At 49.5% G+C, this 17,986-nt stretch overlaps 2 protein-coding genes and 1 long non-coding RNA gene across 6 annotated transcripts; 2 read left to right on the forward strand and 1 right to left on the reverse strand.

Moving 5' to 3' along the window:
- Window positions 1–322: 322 nt before the first annotated feature.
- On the forward strand, window positions 323–7,780 carry LOC310649435. 3 transcript variants are annotated; one of them, XR_014494221.1, is made up of 4 exons: window positions 323–2,327; window positions 2,625–2,695; window positions 2,955–3,120; window positions 6,880–7,263. It is a non-coding gene; the product is annotated as an uncharacterized lncRNA (long non-coding RNA). The 3 variants fall into 3 exon arrangements; XR_014494222.1 differs by lacking the exon at window positions 323–2,327 and adding an exon at window positions 7,291–7,780 and having other exon boundaries at window positions 2,337–2,695; window positions 6,880–7,101; XR_014494223.1 differs by lacking the exon at window positions 323–2,327 and having other exon boundaries at window positions 2,337–2,695.
- Window positions 7,679–10,797, reverse strand: CYB5D1 (cytochrome b5 domain containing 1). Of its 2 annotated transcripts, none has more exons than XM_083377808.1 (4): window positions 10,665–10,797; window positions 9,889–9,965; window positions 9,249–9,467; window positions 7,679–7,990 (listed from the first exon to the last, which is right to left on the reverse strand). In XM_083377808.1, the coding sequence occupies exons 1-4, from the start codon at window positions 10,792–10,794 to the stop codon at window positions 7,832–7,834; spliced, it is 585 nt and encodes a 194-aa protein (XP_083233934.1). In that variant the 5' UTR covers window positions 10,795–10,797; the 3' UTR covers window positions 7,679–7,831. The 2 variants fall into 2 exon arrangements, with proteins under 2 accessions (XP_083233934.1, XP_083233935.1); XM_083377809.1 differs by having other exon boundaries at window positions 7,924–8,585.
- Window positions 10,798–10,979: 182 nt separating this feature from the next.
- On the forward strand, window positions 10,980–14,820 carry NAA38 (N-alpha-acetyltransferase 38, NatC auxiliary subunit). The gene is made up of 3 exons (XM_083377833.1): window positions 10,980–11,132; window positions 12,766–12,949; window positions 14,449–14,820. The coding sequence occupies exons 1-3, from the start codon at window positions 11,022–11,024 to the stop codon at window positions 14,559–14,561; spliced, it is 408 nt and encodes a 135-aa protein (XP_083233959.1). The 5' UTR covers window positions 10,980–11,021; the 3' UTR covers window positions 14,562–14,820.
- Window positions 14,821–17,986: the final 3,166 nt, after the last annotated feature.

Below are 17,986 nucleotides of genomic sequence, written 5' to 3' on the forward strand. Positions count from 1 at the left end.
GGCGGCGGCGCTCCCTCAAAAGCGCCCCCCCTCAGACCATCCCCCCGCCTTCAAAAAAAAGACAAAAAAAAGAGAAAAATCCGCCAAAAAAAGGAGGGGGGCGGTGGGCGTGTGTGGAATTGGTGGGGAGGGGGCGGCCGAGGAGAAAGTCCCATGCGATGGCCGGGACTCTTCTTCCTTCTTCTTCTTTTCCCTCACAACTTTTCTTCTTTCTTTCTTTCTTTCTTCTTCCTCCTTTTCTGGGCAAGGTTTCTCCTCAGATCTTGTGCTCCCCCCTCTTTTTTGGGGGGGGAGAAAAAAATAATTTTTAAAAAATGGGGGAGGGTAAGGGGAAAAAAGGGGAAAAAATTTTTTTTAAAAAAAAACCGGGTCTCACTTCTGAGGTGGGGAGTCGAGGATCATATTTTGCCACCCGAGCAAAAAAAAAAAAAGCAACAAAAATGGCCGCCTGTAAATTATTTTTTAAAAGCGGGCCCCCCCGCGAGGTAAAAGATAAACGGGGACCCCATAGAAAAATGAAGAGGGGAAATATAGATATATATTACACACACACATATATATGTGTGTGTGCCCAAAATGGCTGGCTTAATTTTAACCCCCTCTTCCTTAGGGTTCCAAAAAAAAAAAGAAATACCCCCCCCTTCCTTTTCCAAAAAGAAAAAAGAAAACAGCTCCAATTTTTTTTTTAAAAAAGGCAAAAAAAAATTAGCCAAGAAAAATAAATAATAAGAAAAGAAAAGATAAATCAGGATCAAGGCAGGTTTTCCCCCCCCCCCCCTCTTCTTGCTGTGGTGATATTTTCTTTTCAATCGCCCAAGATCTGTGGTCATGAACAATATTTAGACATTCCTGGCACTGGGGGGAACCTGACAAGATTTCTGCATAAAACAAAGATGGCTGCTCTAAATTATTTCTTTTTTTCCCCCCTCCTCTCCTTAGGCTCTCTCTCCCCCCCCACCTCCCTCAATAAAAATATTTTTTACGGGGAGGGGGGGAAGAGAGAGAGAGAGAAAAGGTTGGATTAATCAGTACTCATGCTCAGTTATGACATCAGCATAAAATTGTTAAAGGTTAACTTGTTCCATACTAGTCAGACCCATGACTTTGGTGTGTGCTTATGGTTGCTTTACTAGCACAAGAGGGGGGGGGAAGAATAGGGGTGTTTTATTTCCTCCCCCCCTTTCTCTCTCTCTCTCTCTCTCTAACTTTAAATACTTCAGAAGGGAGTGGCTTATTTTTTTTTCTTTTTTTCCTCTAGGGCAAGAAAGGAAGAAGAGAAGAAGAAAAAAAAACCTCCCTGATTACTGCAATTCATTAAAAGATTTCTCTTTTTTTTGGTCCACGTTCACGAAGGAGATTTTATTGTTTTCCCAGATGAGATTCTTTTGATACAGGCAGACAAGACACAGCGATGTATGTATGTATGCATATTGCTATTGCTAAGCACATTGGTTTGTGCTTAAATTGTAAGCCGCCCTGAGTCTTCGGAGAAGGGCGGGATATAAATGGGATTAAAATAAATAAAATAAATATGATTTTGGTCAGGTTTTGCATTTTAAAAGAGGCTACATTAAAATTAATAACGTTTGAAAGCTAGGGTCCGGATACTCTTTTTTTAAAAAAGTATGTTAGATTTGCCCCACAGGAATAAATTATAAGGCATAATTAAATTAGTGTGATAAAATATCTATTTACAAAGTTTTTATTTCCCCACCACCGAACTGACAGGGAAGCCGGTTTTCAATCAGATTTGGGGGTGATCATGATGCAGTCCGGCAGGGAGATCAATGCACTTAAATTATTGTATGTGATAAGAGTGTCCAAAACCAACCTTGTATTTTTGCCTCTGAGGTAAGGTTCCCCCAAATAAAAGTACCTTGTTTCTTATGCATTCCTCATTAGGACTATTTTGTAATACTGTTCCATTTAGGGCTGAAAGTTGTTTACCCTATTTTTATAGTAGGGGAAACAACTAAAACCCATGCCTGTAAGATGGAGGCAAAAATAATTAACAGTAGGAACACATCATTTTCACTGTCAAACCTAATAGATGTATGCTTGAGTTTTACCAAACTTTCTTTTTTACTGGTTAACACACATCTGTGATAGGAATCTACCCGCCAACCTAACAAGAAAGTTGTAAAGGACCTGCATCTCTTCCTGTCTGGCTCTTAAGATTGTTGCAAATGGAAAGTCTCCTAATATCTGAGAATTACAGAATCAGATTTGCCCTGGGCCACTGCACATAAGTACCGTCCTCACAAAAGAAAACGCGAGGAACAGGCTGCGCCTAAGTCTCCGGTGGCACCACTGCTGCACACAACCAGGTAGACAAATCCCAAGGGGACTGCGACCTTATCCTATTCCTGAAAAGAAAGCTATTGGCCATCCCACCCACTGGGGTTTCCCTCTGAGTAAATACTGAACTACAAAGAGTCTTCAGCGGACATTTGGGGTCAAGCATCCTATTCTGAGTGAAATGTGCCATGGGGGGGGTGTCTGATCCTGCCTGCCAAATGTACCATCTTCAGTGAATAGGCACACCTGTGCTAAGAGAAACCTACTATAAGTTCAAATACACTTGTGGAGAATTAACAGTGCCAACTTTGCTTTGTTCTCCCTAGTTTCACCCGGTCATTGAAAAGCCTACACATGATTTAAGATTCCAGCGTTATTTCTCTAGTATTTCCAAAAGGTAAAATTCAACTTTTATTTTCTGGTGGGGACCGCGTGTCATGTCGCTTTTAGGGACAGGTCAGTTGGCCGCATTTGTGCTTGACCTGTACTAACCCAGCCCCTCTGGCTAAGTTCACTAAGCCAACCCTGAAAATTGGATTCATTGAGTCAACCGGGACAAGCGTATTGTGCAAATACAGCCAAGCGGGTTCTATTATTAGCCTCAGGTTTCTGCGAGGTGCACATTTGTGTTAATTTTTTAAAACCTGCTTTAATAGTCCCTTGCAGCAGGGCCCCCTTCTCCAAGCTCCTCTGCTTCTCGGTCTCCGGCGAGAGAAGGAAAACGTTCCGAATCCTGAAGGGCTCAACGCTGGAGAGAGATGTTTCGGAACAATCACCTACAAACACAAGGTTCCTTCGCTCAGGGTAATCCCCTTTAAAATGGTGAGTCTTAGAATCATAAATCTGGAAACAAATGAGGCTTATTCAAAGTACTCCCAACTTTATTGGAACTGGACCACAGGGCCAGAGTCCTGTTTCAACGTACAGCGTGTTTTGTAGCCTGCTTAGACGCGGTGGCCAAACGGATCGCCAGGCTTACTTTTGAGGCCTTTGCGCGTTTGCAGATTTTCCTCTAGCTGCGAGATTTTCCCAAAGCACGAAACGAGACCAAATAGCCCAGAAAAGGAAATCTTGCCAGGATCGTCAGTACGGCATTTTGATACACATACGTATTTACATGCCTGCCGTATCCCCCTCCTGAACATCCAGGAATGACGGTGGCAAGCGAGGATGGGACCCTGGCTTCAAATGACTGGCTGGGATGGGAAGCGCCTCTTGATGGCAGCCAAAAAAAGAAGGCCCTGTAAATATTACACGGCGCACCTTTTCTTCTCTCTGTTTGTGGCTGTTCAAGCTCAGTCTCGGCTTTTCCCCCCTTCGACCAGTTATTAAGTGTCCACAGAGGAGTAACTCTGCCTGCAGGAGACACCGTTTGCCAGATGAGTGTCATCCATCCCCCGGGTGGCTTCTATATTTAACGCAACACCCTCCGAAGCCCTCCCGGAGCCAGTGGGCGCCAGGCCCGTTCGTTCACGTTGAAACGTTTCTCTGGCAATGCCGGAAGCCAGTGCTCCAGAAGAGCCTTGTGAGGTTTCACGCTATCCACCTCTTTGACCCAGAAATGGACTTTCTGGTTGTACGTACAATCGCCCACCCACCCACCCCTTCCTTCCCAGCGGGGGAGAGGAAGCCTGGATCGGCTCAGCGGCATCTGAATTTGAAGTTTCGCCAGTTCTGAGCGTCCTCTCACCCGTCGGCCAATGCAACGGAGTCCAAGCCTAATTTTCTGAACGTGGCCCAAATCTTTAGGTCCTCACCGTCCAAGGGCCGGAGACCGGAGGGGACATCCTTTTCCCCGCAGGCCCATCGTTGGAGCGTCTTCACCAGGTCCAGAACGTCAGGACTTCCATCCAGGGATCAGCGACATGGCATTTAAAAAGCCGCCTCTTCATTTCGCCTGCTTACCCCCAGCCCGCTGCCCCCCTGGGGCCCTCAAAAGGGCCCCAAAGGTGTGTGCTGTTCTTCGCACCATTGCCCTTTCCATTGTGTACTTGTCGCGTGTTTCCCTGTTGGAAATGCACATGAAAACCTGGAGGCATTGAACTGAACGCCCGGGGCGCAAATGATCAAACGGAGAGCAGCCGCCTCCCTTAGAAACTCGTCCCACCTTTTGCCAGATTTTTTTAGCCTCCGGGTCCACAGCTTTTGGCCGAAGCCTTGAAAACTTGTGATGACTTTCCAGCCGATTGTGAAGGCTGGGTGTTCAGTGCGCTCAACAACGCTCCCTGCACTCCCACCACCCCCCCAGGTCTTGTGCAGCCGGCGATTCCAGGTCACGCTCTCCGGGGCCTGCTTGGTTTAAGTTGGTTTAAGGGCTCTTGTCGGAGAGCCGCCTTCCACCACCAGCCCGCAGACCTTGTCCTGCTTAAGCTGCCTGAAACACCCGGACAATTCCCGATTCCCTCGATTGCCGCCCCCCGCCAGCAGGCTCGGTTACGAAGCAGCTGGCGACAGTATCAAGAGTTCTGTCCTGCAACAAACATCTTGGCTCGACGTTTTCCCAGTCCCGGTTCGCTTGGCAGTCCGTAGAAACTCTTTTATTTAATGACAAAAAACCGCTACGGAGGACAATCCTTTTGGAAGGACTTGGGTTTCCCCTGCTGCGGAGCAAAAGGGCCAGAAGTGGGGAGGTGGGTGGGCAGGGGGACGAAAGAGGGGCAACCCATGGCCAGCCGGCGCTTCTCTTCTGCAAAGCAGCTGTCAGATGGAAGAAAGAGTTTGCTTGGGGGAGGGGAGGGGGGCTTTAAAGGCAGGAGCAGGTGGCAGGTGAGGCAGCCCAGCACTGGAAGGGAAAGAAAAGCCAGGTGGTAGGCTTTCTCAGGAGGAGGGGGGATTGTTGCATTTCTCCCCCCCCCCACGAGATGGAGGATGGATGGCAATGATCCCACCTGATCTTGGTAGAAGTGAAAAATCTCCCTGGGGGCGACGGGGCCTGCCAGAACCGTAGATAACATTCAACCTCCCAAGTCTCATTTCACAACTTTGGATTTCTTTCCCCTTCCCTTCCCTCCCTCCCTCCCTCCCTCCCCCTCTTAACAGCTGTCACAGGAGGGAGGAAAAAAAAGACAGCTGGCCTGATGTTGCCACAGCCAGGCTAGCCGCCTGTGAAAATGGACCGGTGCCCATCCGTCTCTCTCTCTCTCTCTCTCTCTCTCTCTCTCCTATCTCTCTCCCCGCTGCCTTCTGCCAAGACCAAGAGCAGACCTTTCAAGGTCTGCAGGGTGGCTCCCCCCCCCCACAGGGCTAGAACATTTCTTCTTTGGGGGGGTTCGTAGATTAAGTTCCCCTCTGGGTGAGTTCCCCCCCCCCGCGCTCTTTCCGCACATCCCACAGGTGGGCTTTTCTGCCAGTGGCGATCTACTCTTGGCAGGCCCAGTGGGTGCCCCCTTCTCTACGCCTCCTCCCAAAACGCCAACCGGCCTACAGCTTTCTGTAGGAATAAATCAGCCCGTGCTTGACGGGGTTTTTTGGAGACAGAGGTGACAGGAAACGGGCTAGGAAACAAAGCTGCGCAGGGCCTCGTGGGCGAGTAGAGCAGAACGCCACCCTGGAAGACCTCCGGGTCCAAACCGGCGGGGATCGCTGGCCGCTTTGTTTTGCAAACTGGAAGAGGTGTCCCCGTAGGATCACGCTGCGTTTCCACACACACACACCCTCCCTGTCAACGGTGGGCTCGGATGGATGGCAGGCCCACTGGGCCTTGGGGACACACCGGAAGCCTCGGATCAGCCTCCCGCAAGCAGCACGCTCGTGCCCTTTCAGAGGAGGGTTAAACTCCCCGGTCCCCCCGGGGCTGACTTAATTCTCCTCGAGGGTTTTCGGCTGTCCCTTACAACGCGCGCTCCTCAGAAGTTGCTGCCCTGCCCGTCTCGTGGGACCGGTGATCTGCGTGCACCTCAGCCTTCGATCTCAACAGCCACTCGAGGCCGATTACCAGCCTCTAAGCCAGGGGTAGGCGACTAGGGCCCTTTACGCACGTGGCTGCCTGGCTGGGGAATTCTGGGAGTTGAGGTCCACCGGTTGCAAAGGGGTCACCCCCTGGCTCTGACCCCTGGATCAGCAGAAGCACACAGGCAGATCTTACGGGAGCTGCTGTTTGCAAACACGTTAAGAGCTCCAATAAGGGACAAGCCGAGCCACAGAATCCCTTCATATTAAGAGGCTGCATCTCGGGATCACTATGGACTAGAATCTCAGTGGGGTTTTCATCTGCATTTTAAATGCAGAATTATTACAGGTGGTCCTCGACTTACAACCATTCCCTCAGTGATCATTCGAAGTTACGACAGCCCTGAAAATTGGGATGCTTGGCAACCGCCTCACATTTCTGACGGTTGCAGCGCCCCAGGGGTCAGGTGGATCTCCTTTTGTGACCTTGACTTTTAATTGGGAAGGCCAGGCTCACCTAGCCATCACGTTTCTAATTTAACAAGCGCAGCGATTCGCTTAACAGCTGCGGCAAGAAAAGCCGTAACGTGGGGCAAAACATACTTAACGACCGTCTTGCTCAGCAACCGCGATTTTGGACTCAGTCGTAGTCATAATTCGAGGAAGACCTGTATTTATTTATTTATTTTTAAGGAAACACTTCGGGCTTTTTAAAAGAAACGCTGCCTGACATAGAGTGAATCCCGGGAACCGATCATAAAAAGCACCACGCAGCCTGTCGTGCTTGACGGCAGAAACATGATTGATGAGAGACAAGGAAGAATTGCTGGTTTCCGTACAATCGGAGGAAATGGACATTTGAAACACGCAGCTAGCTTTTCCACAAATGCCCCTGAAACCACCGGGGTTTGGTGTGTGTTTTTTGTTGTTATTGTTGTTTTATCTATCAACCGGTTGCATTTTAATAGTCTTCAAAATGATTTCGTACGTCTTTTAAATTTTGATCGGAAGGTGCCCAGAGTTGGCTGAAAGATGGGCAGCTATATAAACATTACAAATAAATTTAAAGTAATGGTGGGGTGTTGTTGTTTTTTTGGTACTTAGGTAAACGAATCTAAGCAATTCTGTCTGGTTTCCAAAATCCTAAACAAACTAGGATCAAGTTAATATAGGATAGAAGGCCACCAGGAAATACACAGAGATTCCAGAAGAAAACAACGGCAAACCACTCTGGTGCCAGCGCCAAAGACCCGTACGGATCCGTGGTCCCAAATACAATCAAGGATCAAGCCTGACTCAAGATACGACTTTGCCATTAACGTATTTTCTTTGGAAACCCCAGTTTACGGAAAAAAAACGAGTTTGGGCTGCAATCCCGGACAGGGTTCTTACAAAATCACCCTCGCTAAACCGATTTGCAGCAGGCTTACTTCTGAGAAACGTACAATTCCGATGGTCGCCTATATATATTTTTTTACCTTAACATCTGAAGTTACACGAAGAAAAGACAATCTTTATTCAAGATTTGCTCTTTTCAAGGCATGCGTCAAGATGATTTTTTAAAAAAATAATAAAAGTTAAACTCGACAACGATGTCTTTCTAATGCAAACATCCCATGTTTTGCTGCTGCGTTTTTAATCCCACTCATCCTCCCAAGGGGATTCTCGGCTGCCTATCTCCTTCCTCCCCCTCAGAGACCCCTTTGCCCTCCAAACAAGCCGCTCGAGCAGGAGCAAATAGCCGCTCCGAGATTACTTCGTCTCCTTTCGGATTAAGCAGGATGTTCATCCAGGCCAGAGGACCCTAGTTTAAAAGTTGAGATATAAAATTGGGTGGGTCATTATTTTTAAAAATCACAAATGACTGCACAGTGAGCCACGACTGACCTCTAGTGGCCACAGCAGCAAACGACAGCAAGGAGAGCCCTTAAAGATTCAGCTGGAAGTTCAGAAGACAAACCGTATTTTAGGGACCCACCGTAATTCGGGGTGCATCTCCCTTTCCACCAAGTCTGCTCATGGAGGGAGAAGGGGTTTGCCCAAGGACGGCCCGTGCCGCCGACCCTAAAGATACAATTCGGCGTCCTGCAATTGCTGGTGAGGGGAAGGGGCGCCTAACTGGGGCTTTCAGAGTTGGAGAGAAACTAGGCCCACGGCTAGGCGGGTTTCTAGAGCTCGGTGAGGTCATCGTTGAAGTAGAGCAAAATGGCGGACGTGAAGTCGTCGGCGTCCATGTTGAGCTGGTAGAACTCCTCGTCTTCATCGGGGATGTTGTTGTCCTGAAGGTTCTTGTCCATGTCCAGGACGGTGCCGTGGTACTTCCACGTGTAACTGGCGGCGTGGGCATTGTAGGGCAGGTAGCGCCTCAAGATCTCCCACATGGTCTCTTCTGAGCAGACCTGCAGACGGGCCCACGGTTGTCCACGGGACCCACAGAAGGGGGACACCCTTGAGCCCCCTTCCCCCCCCTCCTGGGGTCAAGGTGGTCAACTTGGCTTGACTTCCACAGGGTCACAAGGTGACTCTAACTCAGTTTCTGTGCATTGAACTGGACCCAATAGAGCCCTAATCATAGTTAACCCTAAGCACATATAGGTATAGGGTTTTTTTTTCTCCCTTTGTTTTATTGGCTATGGTTCTTGAAGACTGCCAAGAGAAGTCCACGCGAGTTTCCTCGCCAGAATTCTCGGAAGTGGTTTGCCATTGCCTCCTTCCTAGGGCTGAGAGAAAATGGCTGGCACAAGGTCATCCAAATGGCTTTCGTGCCTAAGGCGGGACTAGAACTCACCATCTCCTGGTGATTGGCCCAGACTCACCCAGCCAGCTTTCGTGCCTTAGGCGGGACTAGAACTCACAGCCTCCTGGTGATTGGCCCCCACTTATCCAGCCAGCTTTCATGCCTAAGGCGGGACTAGAACTCGCGCACACCAAACTGACACTCCTCCAATTTCCAGCCTAAAGCTAATAGCCTCCTGACTCAAGCCTATTGTGTGAATACACTCAACGTCACCCAGGGAAGGAGACCGATGGCTCCGAGGGTCTTGGGGTCGGGCAGGACTCACCTCGAGGGTCTGCTCCTGAGAGGTCAGAGTGTTGATGATCCGAATGTGCCGGGTTTTAGCAGACAAGATGCCTATTTCGTATATGGAGTTTTTCCACCAGGGCACCCCGAAATCATTGGCCCAGTCCGAGCGGGGAAGAGGCGGCGGGATGTGCACAAACCGGCCCTGGGGCGTGTAGTACTTGAGGCAGCCCGTCAGGGGATCGATGTGTGTCTGGATCTGAAAGGAAACAGGCGCAGGGCGGAAGGCCCAGATTCAACCATCATCTAACAAGGATGTTTCCCTCCAACCCTACGGATGGAAATCTTCCCTCCTCAAAGGAAGAGCCATTTTCCTTCCTTCCACCCTACGTCAAGAAATGAAACCTTTTGAACATTGGCTTAGGATCAGAAGATCTCGACTTCTCGGCAAGAAAAAGGAACGGGCACTGTGGGATCCAGGCAGTCCTCAATTTACAACCGTCGCAGAAGCCAGAAGAGAAATAAACACATCGCTACGCGATTCTGCCGTAACTACCCGCCGGCATTCCCCAGGCCCATTTCCTGGGTCTTGCGAAAGGAAGGGCCCAGTTTTATCCAGAAAGGCCCGAAGGCTGACCACCCCCGGCTTGGCATCCCCGGACGGACAGACGGACACTCACGTCTTTGGTTCTGGGGTTGAACCAGTGGCTGATGTCTCTTCCCGCCACTTCCAGGAGGGGCTTCATGAGGAGGTCCCCTGCGCAGAGAGAGAGAGAGAGAGGCCGCTTAGCCAGGACCCTTTCCTCCTGCTCCTTGAGTCTCAGGGGGTCAAAAGAGTCAACATGGCGCCCGCCACCGCACCGTAAGAATCATAGGGAACTGCAGAAAAGGAGATAGGGGCCCCGCAATTCTGCCCTTTCGAGTTTTTATCGTTTATCGGAATGGACGTGCGTTTACGGAAGCCATGCACGTGAATATAGAAGGGGGGGCTTTCACTGCAGGGTCGGGGCCGCCATCTTGACTTTTTTGACCGCCCTGCGCCATGCCAAGCCTTGAATTTAGCCCTCCAACTGCGATGATGATGATGATGATGATGACGACAAGAAGACACATACACCGTATTGCATCTATAGAACATCTCTAGAGCGTTCCTTTTAAGGAAGGATCGTTCAGAAGAATGGATTCATTTGACGGGAGGGGGAGGGGGAGAAGAAAGAAGAAGGAAGAAAAGGAGGAGGAGAAGGAGAAGAAAGGGACCTTGGAGGTCATCTAGTCCAACCCCCTGCTCAGGCAGCTTTCTTCCCTGACTGCCCTTCTTTCTACTCCCGTCTCGGATAACCACCCTTCCTCCTCCTCCTCCTCCTCCTCCTCCCTTCAGGTAGACTGCTTCTCCACCTGGAGGCTCCGCTTGGGAAGCCCCCAAGCTCACCTCCCCCCGCCCCCCCGCCCGCCTTACCTCTGTTCTCTTCGGCCAGGGGGCTGAGGTCGTACACCCGCCCCAGATAGGAGACCCAGAGGTCCCACGGCCGGTTGTGCACCGCCACCTCCCGCGGCGTGAAGAAACGCGGCCGGGAGGAGCCCTCCATCGCATCGCCCTCTCCGGCGCATGCGCCGCGTCCCTCGCTCCCCGGGCAACGCGCCGCCGCAAGGCCCCACGGGAAAGGCAGGCTCAGCTCGCGGGGGGGGGGGGCGGGGACGAACCAGAAGCCGGACGCGGCCGTGGCGTCGTGCGTGCGTGCGTGCGTGCGTGCGTGCGTAAGGCCGCCAGAAAGGGGCCGCGGGGCTTTGTGGGAAGGGTAGTTCTCTCGGCAAGATGGCGGCCCCGCCGGCCCAGGAGCCGATGCCGAGGCAGCCGCCGCCGCCGCCGCCGCCGCCGCTTCCTCGGGAGTCGGACGAAAACGGCTGCGGAAACAGCGCCGCCGAGGTGAGGGAAGGGCGGGGGCGGGGGATAGAAATCGGGGTGGTGGTGGTGTTAAAGCCCCCTCCCAACGATGTGGGACTACAAAGCCCATCTGCTAAGTTGGGAAGGGGGCTGGCCTCTAAATAGTATTGTTAATCTAGCTATGTGTATAACAGCTTAATGCAATTAAAATTTTTATTATAGTTAATATAGATTTAATATAGATAAATGCCTATTACGGTATTATGTGTATTAAATTTCGGGGACTTGATTTAATTCATTCGTTTTAATCTGATTTTAATTTTTGTATGTTAGGTTTCTAACCTTCCCTGTAAACTGCCCTGAGTCCTACGGGAATAGGGCGGTATATAAATTTAATAAAATAAAATATATTATTATTGTTTTAAATAGTTTTTACAGTGTGTGTGTGTGGTGTGTGTATGTTTGTATATGTGTGTGTGTAGATAGATATAGATAGCTACAGGTAGGTACACGTGTGTGTGTGTGTGTGTGTGTGTGTGTATAGATACAGATATATAGAGATATATAGATTAGATATGTAGATATAAATATATAGATGTGTAGGTCTTGGCGTATTTGGGTCTTTTCCCGTGTAGGATTGAGGGTGTCTTGGTGACGTTTCGACGAGGTCCCACTCATCATCCTCAGGCTGGTGTCTTCGGCTTTGCACGAAACCGAAGACACCAGCCTGAAGATGACGAGTGGGACCTCGTCGAAACGTCGCCAAGACACCCTCAATCCTACACGGGAAAAGACCCAAATACGCCAAGACCTATATACCTATACCCGTGAAAATCTACAAAAACATAGATATATACACACCTCTGTGTGTGTGTGTATATGTATGTGTGTGTAGATATAGATATAGATATAGATATTTGTTTTCTGAGGTTTTCGCGGGTGTTTGTATGTAGATCTTTGGTCATTTGGGTTTTTTCCCCACGTAGAATTGGAGGTATCAGGGCGACGTTTCGACGAAATCTCATCCGTCATCCTCAGGCTGGTGGCTTCAGCTTGCTTCTTCTGGGAGAAGTGGGAGAGATATAGATATATAGATACACACACACACACATACCGGTGTATGTATTTATGTATGTATGTATGTATACATATACATATTTTTTATTTATTTATTTTTTATTTTAATTCCATTTATATCCCGCCCTTCTCCGAAGACTCAGGGCGGCTTACAAGCTTAGCAGTAGCCTTCATTCTATGTATATGCCTGCTTATTAGGGCTTTCACACACACCCCAAGGGGCATTATTACAAAGTCAGCTTAATTGCCCCCAACAATCTGGGTCCTCATACATATATACGTATGTATACACGCACACACAGACACACTATTATGTATGCATTATTATATTATACTATAGTACAGGTGGTCCTCGACTTATGACCACAATTGAGCCCAAAATTTCTGTTGCTAAGTGAGACAGTCGATCAGACATTATATAATAGATTAATGCAATGTACCTGTGTTGAAAGCAATCCAGGCTACAGCACTAAAACACCAAGGATGCTGCCGTGGGTGCATATTAACCTCACCCAACCTCTGTAAGGACTAGTGGCTTGCTTTCCTTTTGGAAAAATTCGGTGGGACCGAGGACATATTTTCTGGGTGTTTCTGGCAGGACCCGGTGGAAGAAGCAGCTGACTCGCCCTACCTGCGTGCACGACGCAAGCTGGAGAACCTCCTGAACAAAAGCTTGCGGATTCGTATGACCGACGGACGGACCCTGGTGGGCTGTTTCTTGTGCACTGATCGGGACTGCAATGTCATCCTGGGTTCTGCCCAAGAATACCTGAAACCCACGGGTGAGTCCCCACTGCACCCCGGCCTGGTGCCTGACGACTGCGCCCTCATCCCTCTAAAATGACCTGGATCTCTTCAAAAGTCAAGTATTCCCGAGCGAGGCACTCTCTGAGCTGGGTTGTTTCCTTGCAGACGTCTCATGACCCAGCTAGGGAACGTCATCAGTGCTAGAAGGAAAGGGAAGGAAGGAAGGAAGGAAGGAAGGAAGGAAGGAAGGAAGGAAGGAAGGAAGGAAGGAAGGAAGGACGGACTGTGGGGTCCTTGGTGCTCTCTGAGCTGGGTGGTTTCCTTGCAGACGTCTCATGACCCAACTAGGGAATATCAGCAGCGCTAGAAGGGGGTAGGGATGGCGAGGAAGAGGAGGAGGAGGAACAAACTGACCCCTCAGTCAGTCCTTCCTTCCTCCCTTCCTCCCTTTCCTTTCCTTCTAGCACTGATGATGTTCCCTAGTTGGATCATGAGACGTCTGCAAGGAAACTGCCCAGCTCAGAGAGCACCAAGGACCCCACACCTCAACCCTGAGCTGCAGATATTCTCTTCTATAAGTAATTTTCTATGCTGTGAACTGACTGAAAGGCAGAGGTGCCACGAAGGTGTCTGTGTGTGTGGGGGGGAAACCGCCTTTGTCTCCCCCGTGATAACAAGGCCAATTCTGACGGGGTGTTTTAAAGCACCTCCAGACTTCCTACTGGTTAAGATATAGGGGCAGAGATATAGGGCTCCTCTTCCCCGAAACCAGCCAGCTTCCAACCCACCCTCAGGATGCACAAACCCCACGGGGGGTGAGACTAGATGTCTTCTTGGTGACCCCTTGAAATTCTACGAGAGCAGAGGGGGAAAAAAAACCCTCATCAGAAGTGGGTTTGTTGGAAAAGTGAAGCCAGGGCGGTTAGGCTCAGAGCCTCTCTCCTCCTTTGGGGGGGGGGGGACGGGGGACTGACTGACACTCTCTCTCTCTCTCTCTCTCTCTCTCTCTCTCTCTCTCTCTCTCTCTCTCTCTCTCTTTCTATCTCTTTCTTTTTCTCTCCCTCTCTCTCCCCCTCTTTTTATCTATCTACCTCTGTCTTTCTATCTCTTTTTCTCTCCCTCTGTCTTTCTCTCCCCCTTTCTATCTCATTCTCTCTTTCTCTCCCTCTCTCCTTCTATCTCTCTTTCCTTTTTCTCTCCCTCTCTTTCTCTCTCTCCCCCCCCCTCTTTCTATCTCTCTCTCTTTCTTTCTTTCTCCCTTTCCTTCTATCTCTTTTTCTCTCCGTCTTTCTCTCTCCCTCTCTTTCTCTCCCTCTCCTTCTATCTCTTTCCCTCTCCCTCTCTCCTCTCCCTCTGTCTTTCTCCCCCTTTCTATCTCTCACTCTCTCTTCCTCTCTCCCTCTCTCTCTTTCTCTCTCCCTCTTTCTGTCTCTCTTTTTCTCTCCCTCTGTCTTTCTGTCTCTCCCCCTCTTTCTATCTCACTCTCCCTCTCTCTCTCCCTCTCCCTCCCTCCCCCCCCCCCCGTCTCCTCCAGACTCCTTCTCAGCAGGCGAGCCCCGAGTCCTGGGCCTAGCCATGGTGCCAGGCCATCACATCATCTCCGTCGAAGTCGAGCTGGACAGCCTGAACTCCTTGCAGTACCTCTGAAGCCGTCCTTTGACGCTGTCGGACACAAGAAGGGGGACGGAGAAGACCCCCCACCCCACCCCCTCCTCGCGGTCGTTCTGCTGGGACGAGGCCCGCGGAGGGCGAAAGCCGCCCCGAAGAGCTGGAACCGCTTTCCTGGCCCTCGCCCCGCGCTAGAAAATTGGAGGGTTCCTAACCATCCAGGACCCCGAGAAAGACGTTGACCTAGGGGGAAGCACCTTTGTCATTTGCCTGCTGTTTTGTTAAATCTCGAACTCGGCCCCGGGCCTGTCTTGCGTGTCTGCTTGGCGGTCCTCGGGAAGCTTGCCTTGTTTCCTCTGCCCGCCCTCGGCTTCCCCGTTGGGAGAATCCGCGGAATACTCGCCGCTCTGGGTAGGGGGGTGTTAGCTGGGTAGGGGGGGTGATGGTTAGCAACTGTTACGGCCTCCGGCCATCTCCGGGCCAAATCGTTAGAAGCTGGCCTAGATTTTGGGAGGTGGGAAGGGAAGAATTTAAAGCCCCAAAGAGGAAGGCACCGAATTCCTCAAACCTTGAACCATCTCGAGGAAAAAGATCCTTTTATGGCTTGAGCAAGCAGAAAACCACTTCCTTGTTTCCTGTGGGGGCGAAAAAATCTCCCAATTTCCCAGCTTTGTCAGGCTCCAATATCCCCCCCCAGCTGCCCATTTTGTTTTTAAATGCACCAAATGTCCCCCCCCCTTCCCAATCCTAAAAAGGCCTGGCTTTGCTGGTAGATTCCCCCCTTCTCCTTTCCATCAGAATATATATTTTTTAAAAATGTGGGTGGGGAAAGGCAACACCCCCCACCCCCCCACAGATTTGGCCTGTTGAAGGCAAAGCTGAACCTCCACCGGCTTAAGCCTTCAAAGCTTAAATAGGAAAAAATGACAATGAAGGTTATTTATCTATCCATCCATCCATCATCTATCATCTCTATATTTCTCTATATCATCTATGTATATCTAATCTATACATCATCTATCTCTATCATGTTTTATATCTATTTATATCTATCCCTCCAGCCATCTGTCTATCTGTCTAGCTAGCTATCTCCATCTCCCTATGTCTATCTCTGTTATCTATCTGTCCGTCTGTCTGTCTATATGTCTATCTATATCTCCCTATGTGTCTCTATTAGCTATCTAGCTATGTGTTTCTGTCTGTCTGTCTGTCTATCTCTTTATCTACCTATGTCTCTCTTATTAGCTATCTAGCTATGTCTGTCTCTGTGTCTGTCTGTCTATCTATTATCATCTAATTCTATCTATCATCTCTCTCTTACATCATCTGTCTGTCTGTCTGTCTATCTCTATATCTCCCTGTGTCTCTCTATTAGCTATCTAGCTATGTCTGTCTCTGTGTCTGTCTGTCTATCTATCTATTATCATCTAATTCTATCTATCATCTCTCTCTCTCTTACATCATCTGTCTGTCTGTATCTCTATATCTCCCTGTGTCTCTCTATTAGCTATCTAGCTATGTCTGTCTCTGTGTCTGTCTGTCTATCTATCTATTATCATCTAATTCTATCTATCATCTCTCTCTTACATCATCTGTCTGTCTGTCTGTCTGTATCTCTATATCTCCCTGTGTCTCTCTATTAGCTATCTAGCTATGTCTGTCTCTGTGTCTGTCTGTCTATCTATTATCATCTAATTCTATCTATCATCTCTCTCTTACATCATCTGTCTGTCTGTCTATCTATCTATCTATCTATCTATCTATCTATCTATCTATCTATCTATCTATCTATCTATCTATCTATGACAGGCAGAAAATGGGCACCTTGAAAATGCCCTAACAGGGAAAAACAGCTTTTTATTTTTTTCTGATTACAGAAAATATCTTCCTCCCAGAGAGTGGGACAACTTACCTTTCCCTCTTACATTTCCCCCCCCCCAACGGCCCCTAAAACCCACGCTAAAAACCTGAATTATGGAGGCGAGTCTCATTGGGTGGCTAGGCAGTCTTGCTGACGGGAAAGACTCGGATGACCCTGAAAAAGCCACTTTTCCTTTCTCCCCCCCCCCCCTTCTCCTTTCTCCGGCCTTCCCACCCCAGGGCCTTTGCCAAAACTGCCTTGGGAAGAGGCACGGGGCTGTCTTCCCAAATCCCAGCCAGCAAACCCAACAGGAAGCGGCCTTTATAGATTAGAACGGTGTGGTGGTGGGGGGGGGGTTGTCCTCTGTCTTCCCTCTTCACAATGGGCAGCTTGTGCGAGCCAGCAGCTATCCTGGCTTATCTAATCGCGGGGTTCCTTCCTCCCCATTCGGGCTGGCTGGCGCCCTGGGAGCTGATTCAGTTCTTCCTTATCCAGCTCTTCCTCTCCTTGGCAGCCCTCGCTGCTCTTTTGGAAGCTGCAAAATTTACCGTGGGCAGCAGTTTTTTTTGCTATCGCACAATCAACTTGTCGCGTTTCTGCTTTTAAATCGAGGGGGGGGGGATGCCTCCTCTTCCGGCTCAGAAGTCAACCCCTCTCAAATAGCTTTTCTTCTGAGCTACGTGCCGTTGGGGGGTGAAGCCCCCTGGGCCGTCGCAGTCCGGAGTAGCACAGGGTGACTCCCTTCAGATGGAAGAAGCAAGGCAGAATCAGGAAGGGTTGGGGTCTCCGCCCTCTCCTAAGAGCCCGGTCACCATGCTTCTAGTCCTGGATGCTAAGGGGACGGATGCAGGAAGATTGACTGCTTAAATCAGGGGTCTTCAAAGTTGGCCCTTTGAGGACCGGTGGACTTCAACTCCCAGAATTCCTCAGCCAGGCACGAATTCTGGGAGTTGAAGTCCACCAGCCCTCAAAGGGCCAACTTTGAAGACCCCTGCCTTAAATCATCTCTTGTTTCAAGTGCAAAAGTTAATTACAAGAAGGACAGCTGCCTTTTTTGTTGTTGTTTGTTCAGCCCAGGTAGATCCAGAAAGGTAGGCTAATTCTAAGTCTAAATCGCCTTGCACGAACTAGTTCAGGGGTCTCCATGCGGACTTCAGCTCCCAGAATTCCCCAGCCAGCAAGGGTTTGCCAGAATTCAGCACGGATAGGACAAGAAACAAAGGTGGCATCGCATATTTTTGATAGGGTAAATTTCTTAATAGACGGTGGGAATGGGGTAGATGTAATATATCTTGACTTCAGCAAAAACCCAGCTGGCTGGGGAATTCTGGGAGCGGAAGTCCACGAGTCTTCAAGTTGCCAAGCTTGGAGAAGGACGATCTAATTCAGTATTATTTTTGTTTTTCAAACTTTTAAGAGGGCTGGACTTCAATTCCCAGAATTCCCCATCCAGCTTTGCTTTTGCTGGCTGGGGAATTCTGACGTTTCTGGGGGATGCGGTTCAAGGCTGCACCCGTGTCCGTTGTGGGTTTGCCACAGGGAGCTGTCCGTCTCAAAATCCGTTTTCACGTTTGGGAAATGAAAGTTTGCGCCAAAACGGAGT

This window comes from Vipera ursinii (assembly GCF_947247035.1).
Source record: "Vipera ursinii genome assembly, chromosome: Z".
Classification (NCBI taxonomy): Eukaryota; Metazoa; Chordata; class Lepidosauria; order Squamata; family Viperidae; genus Vipera; species Vipera ursinii.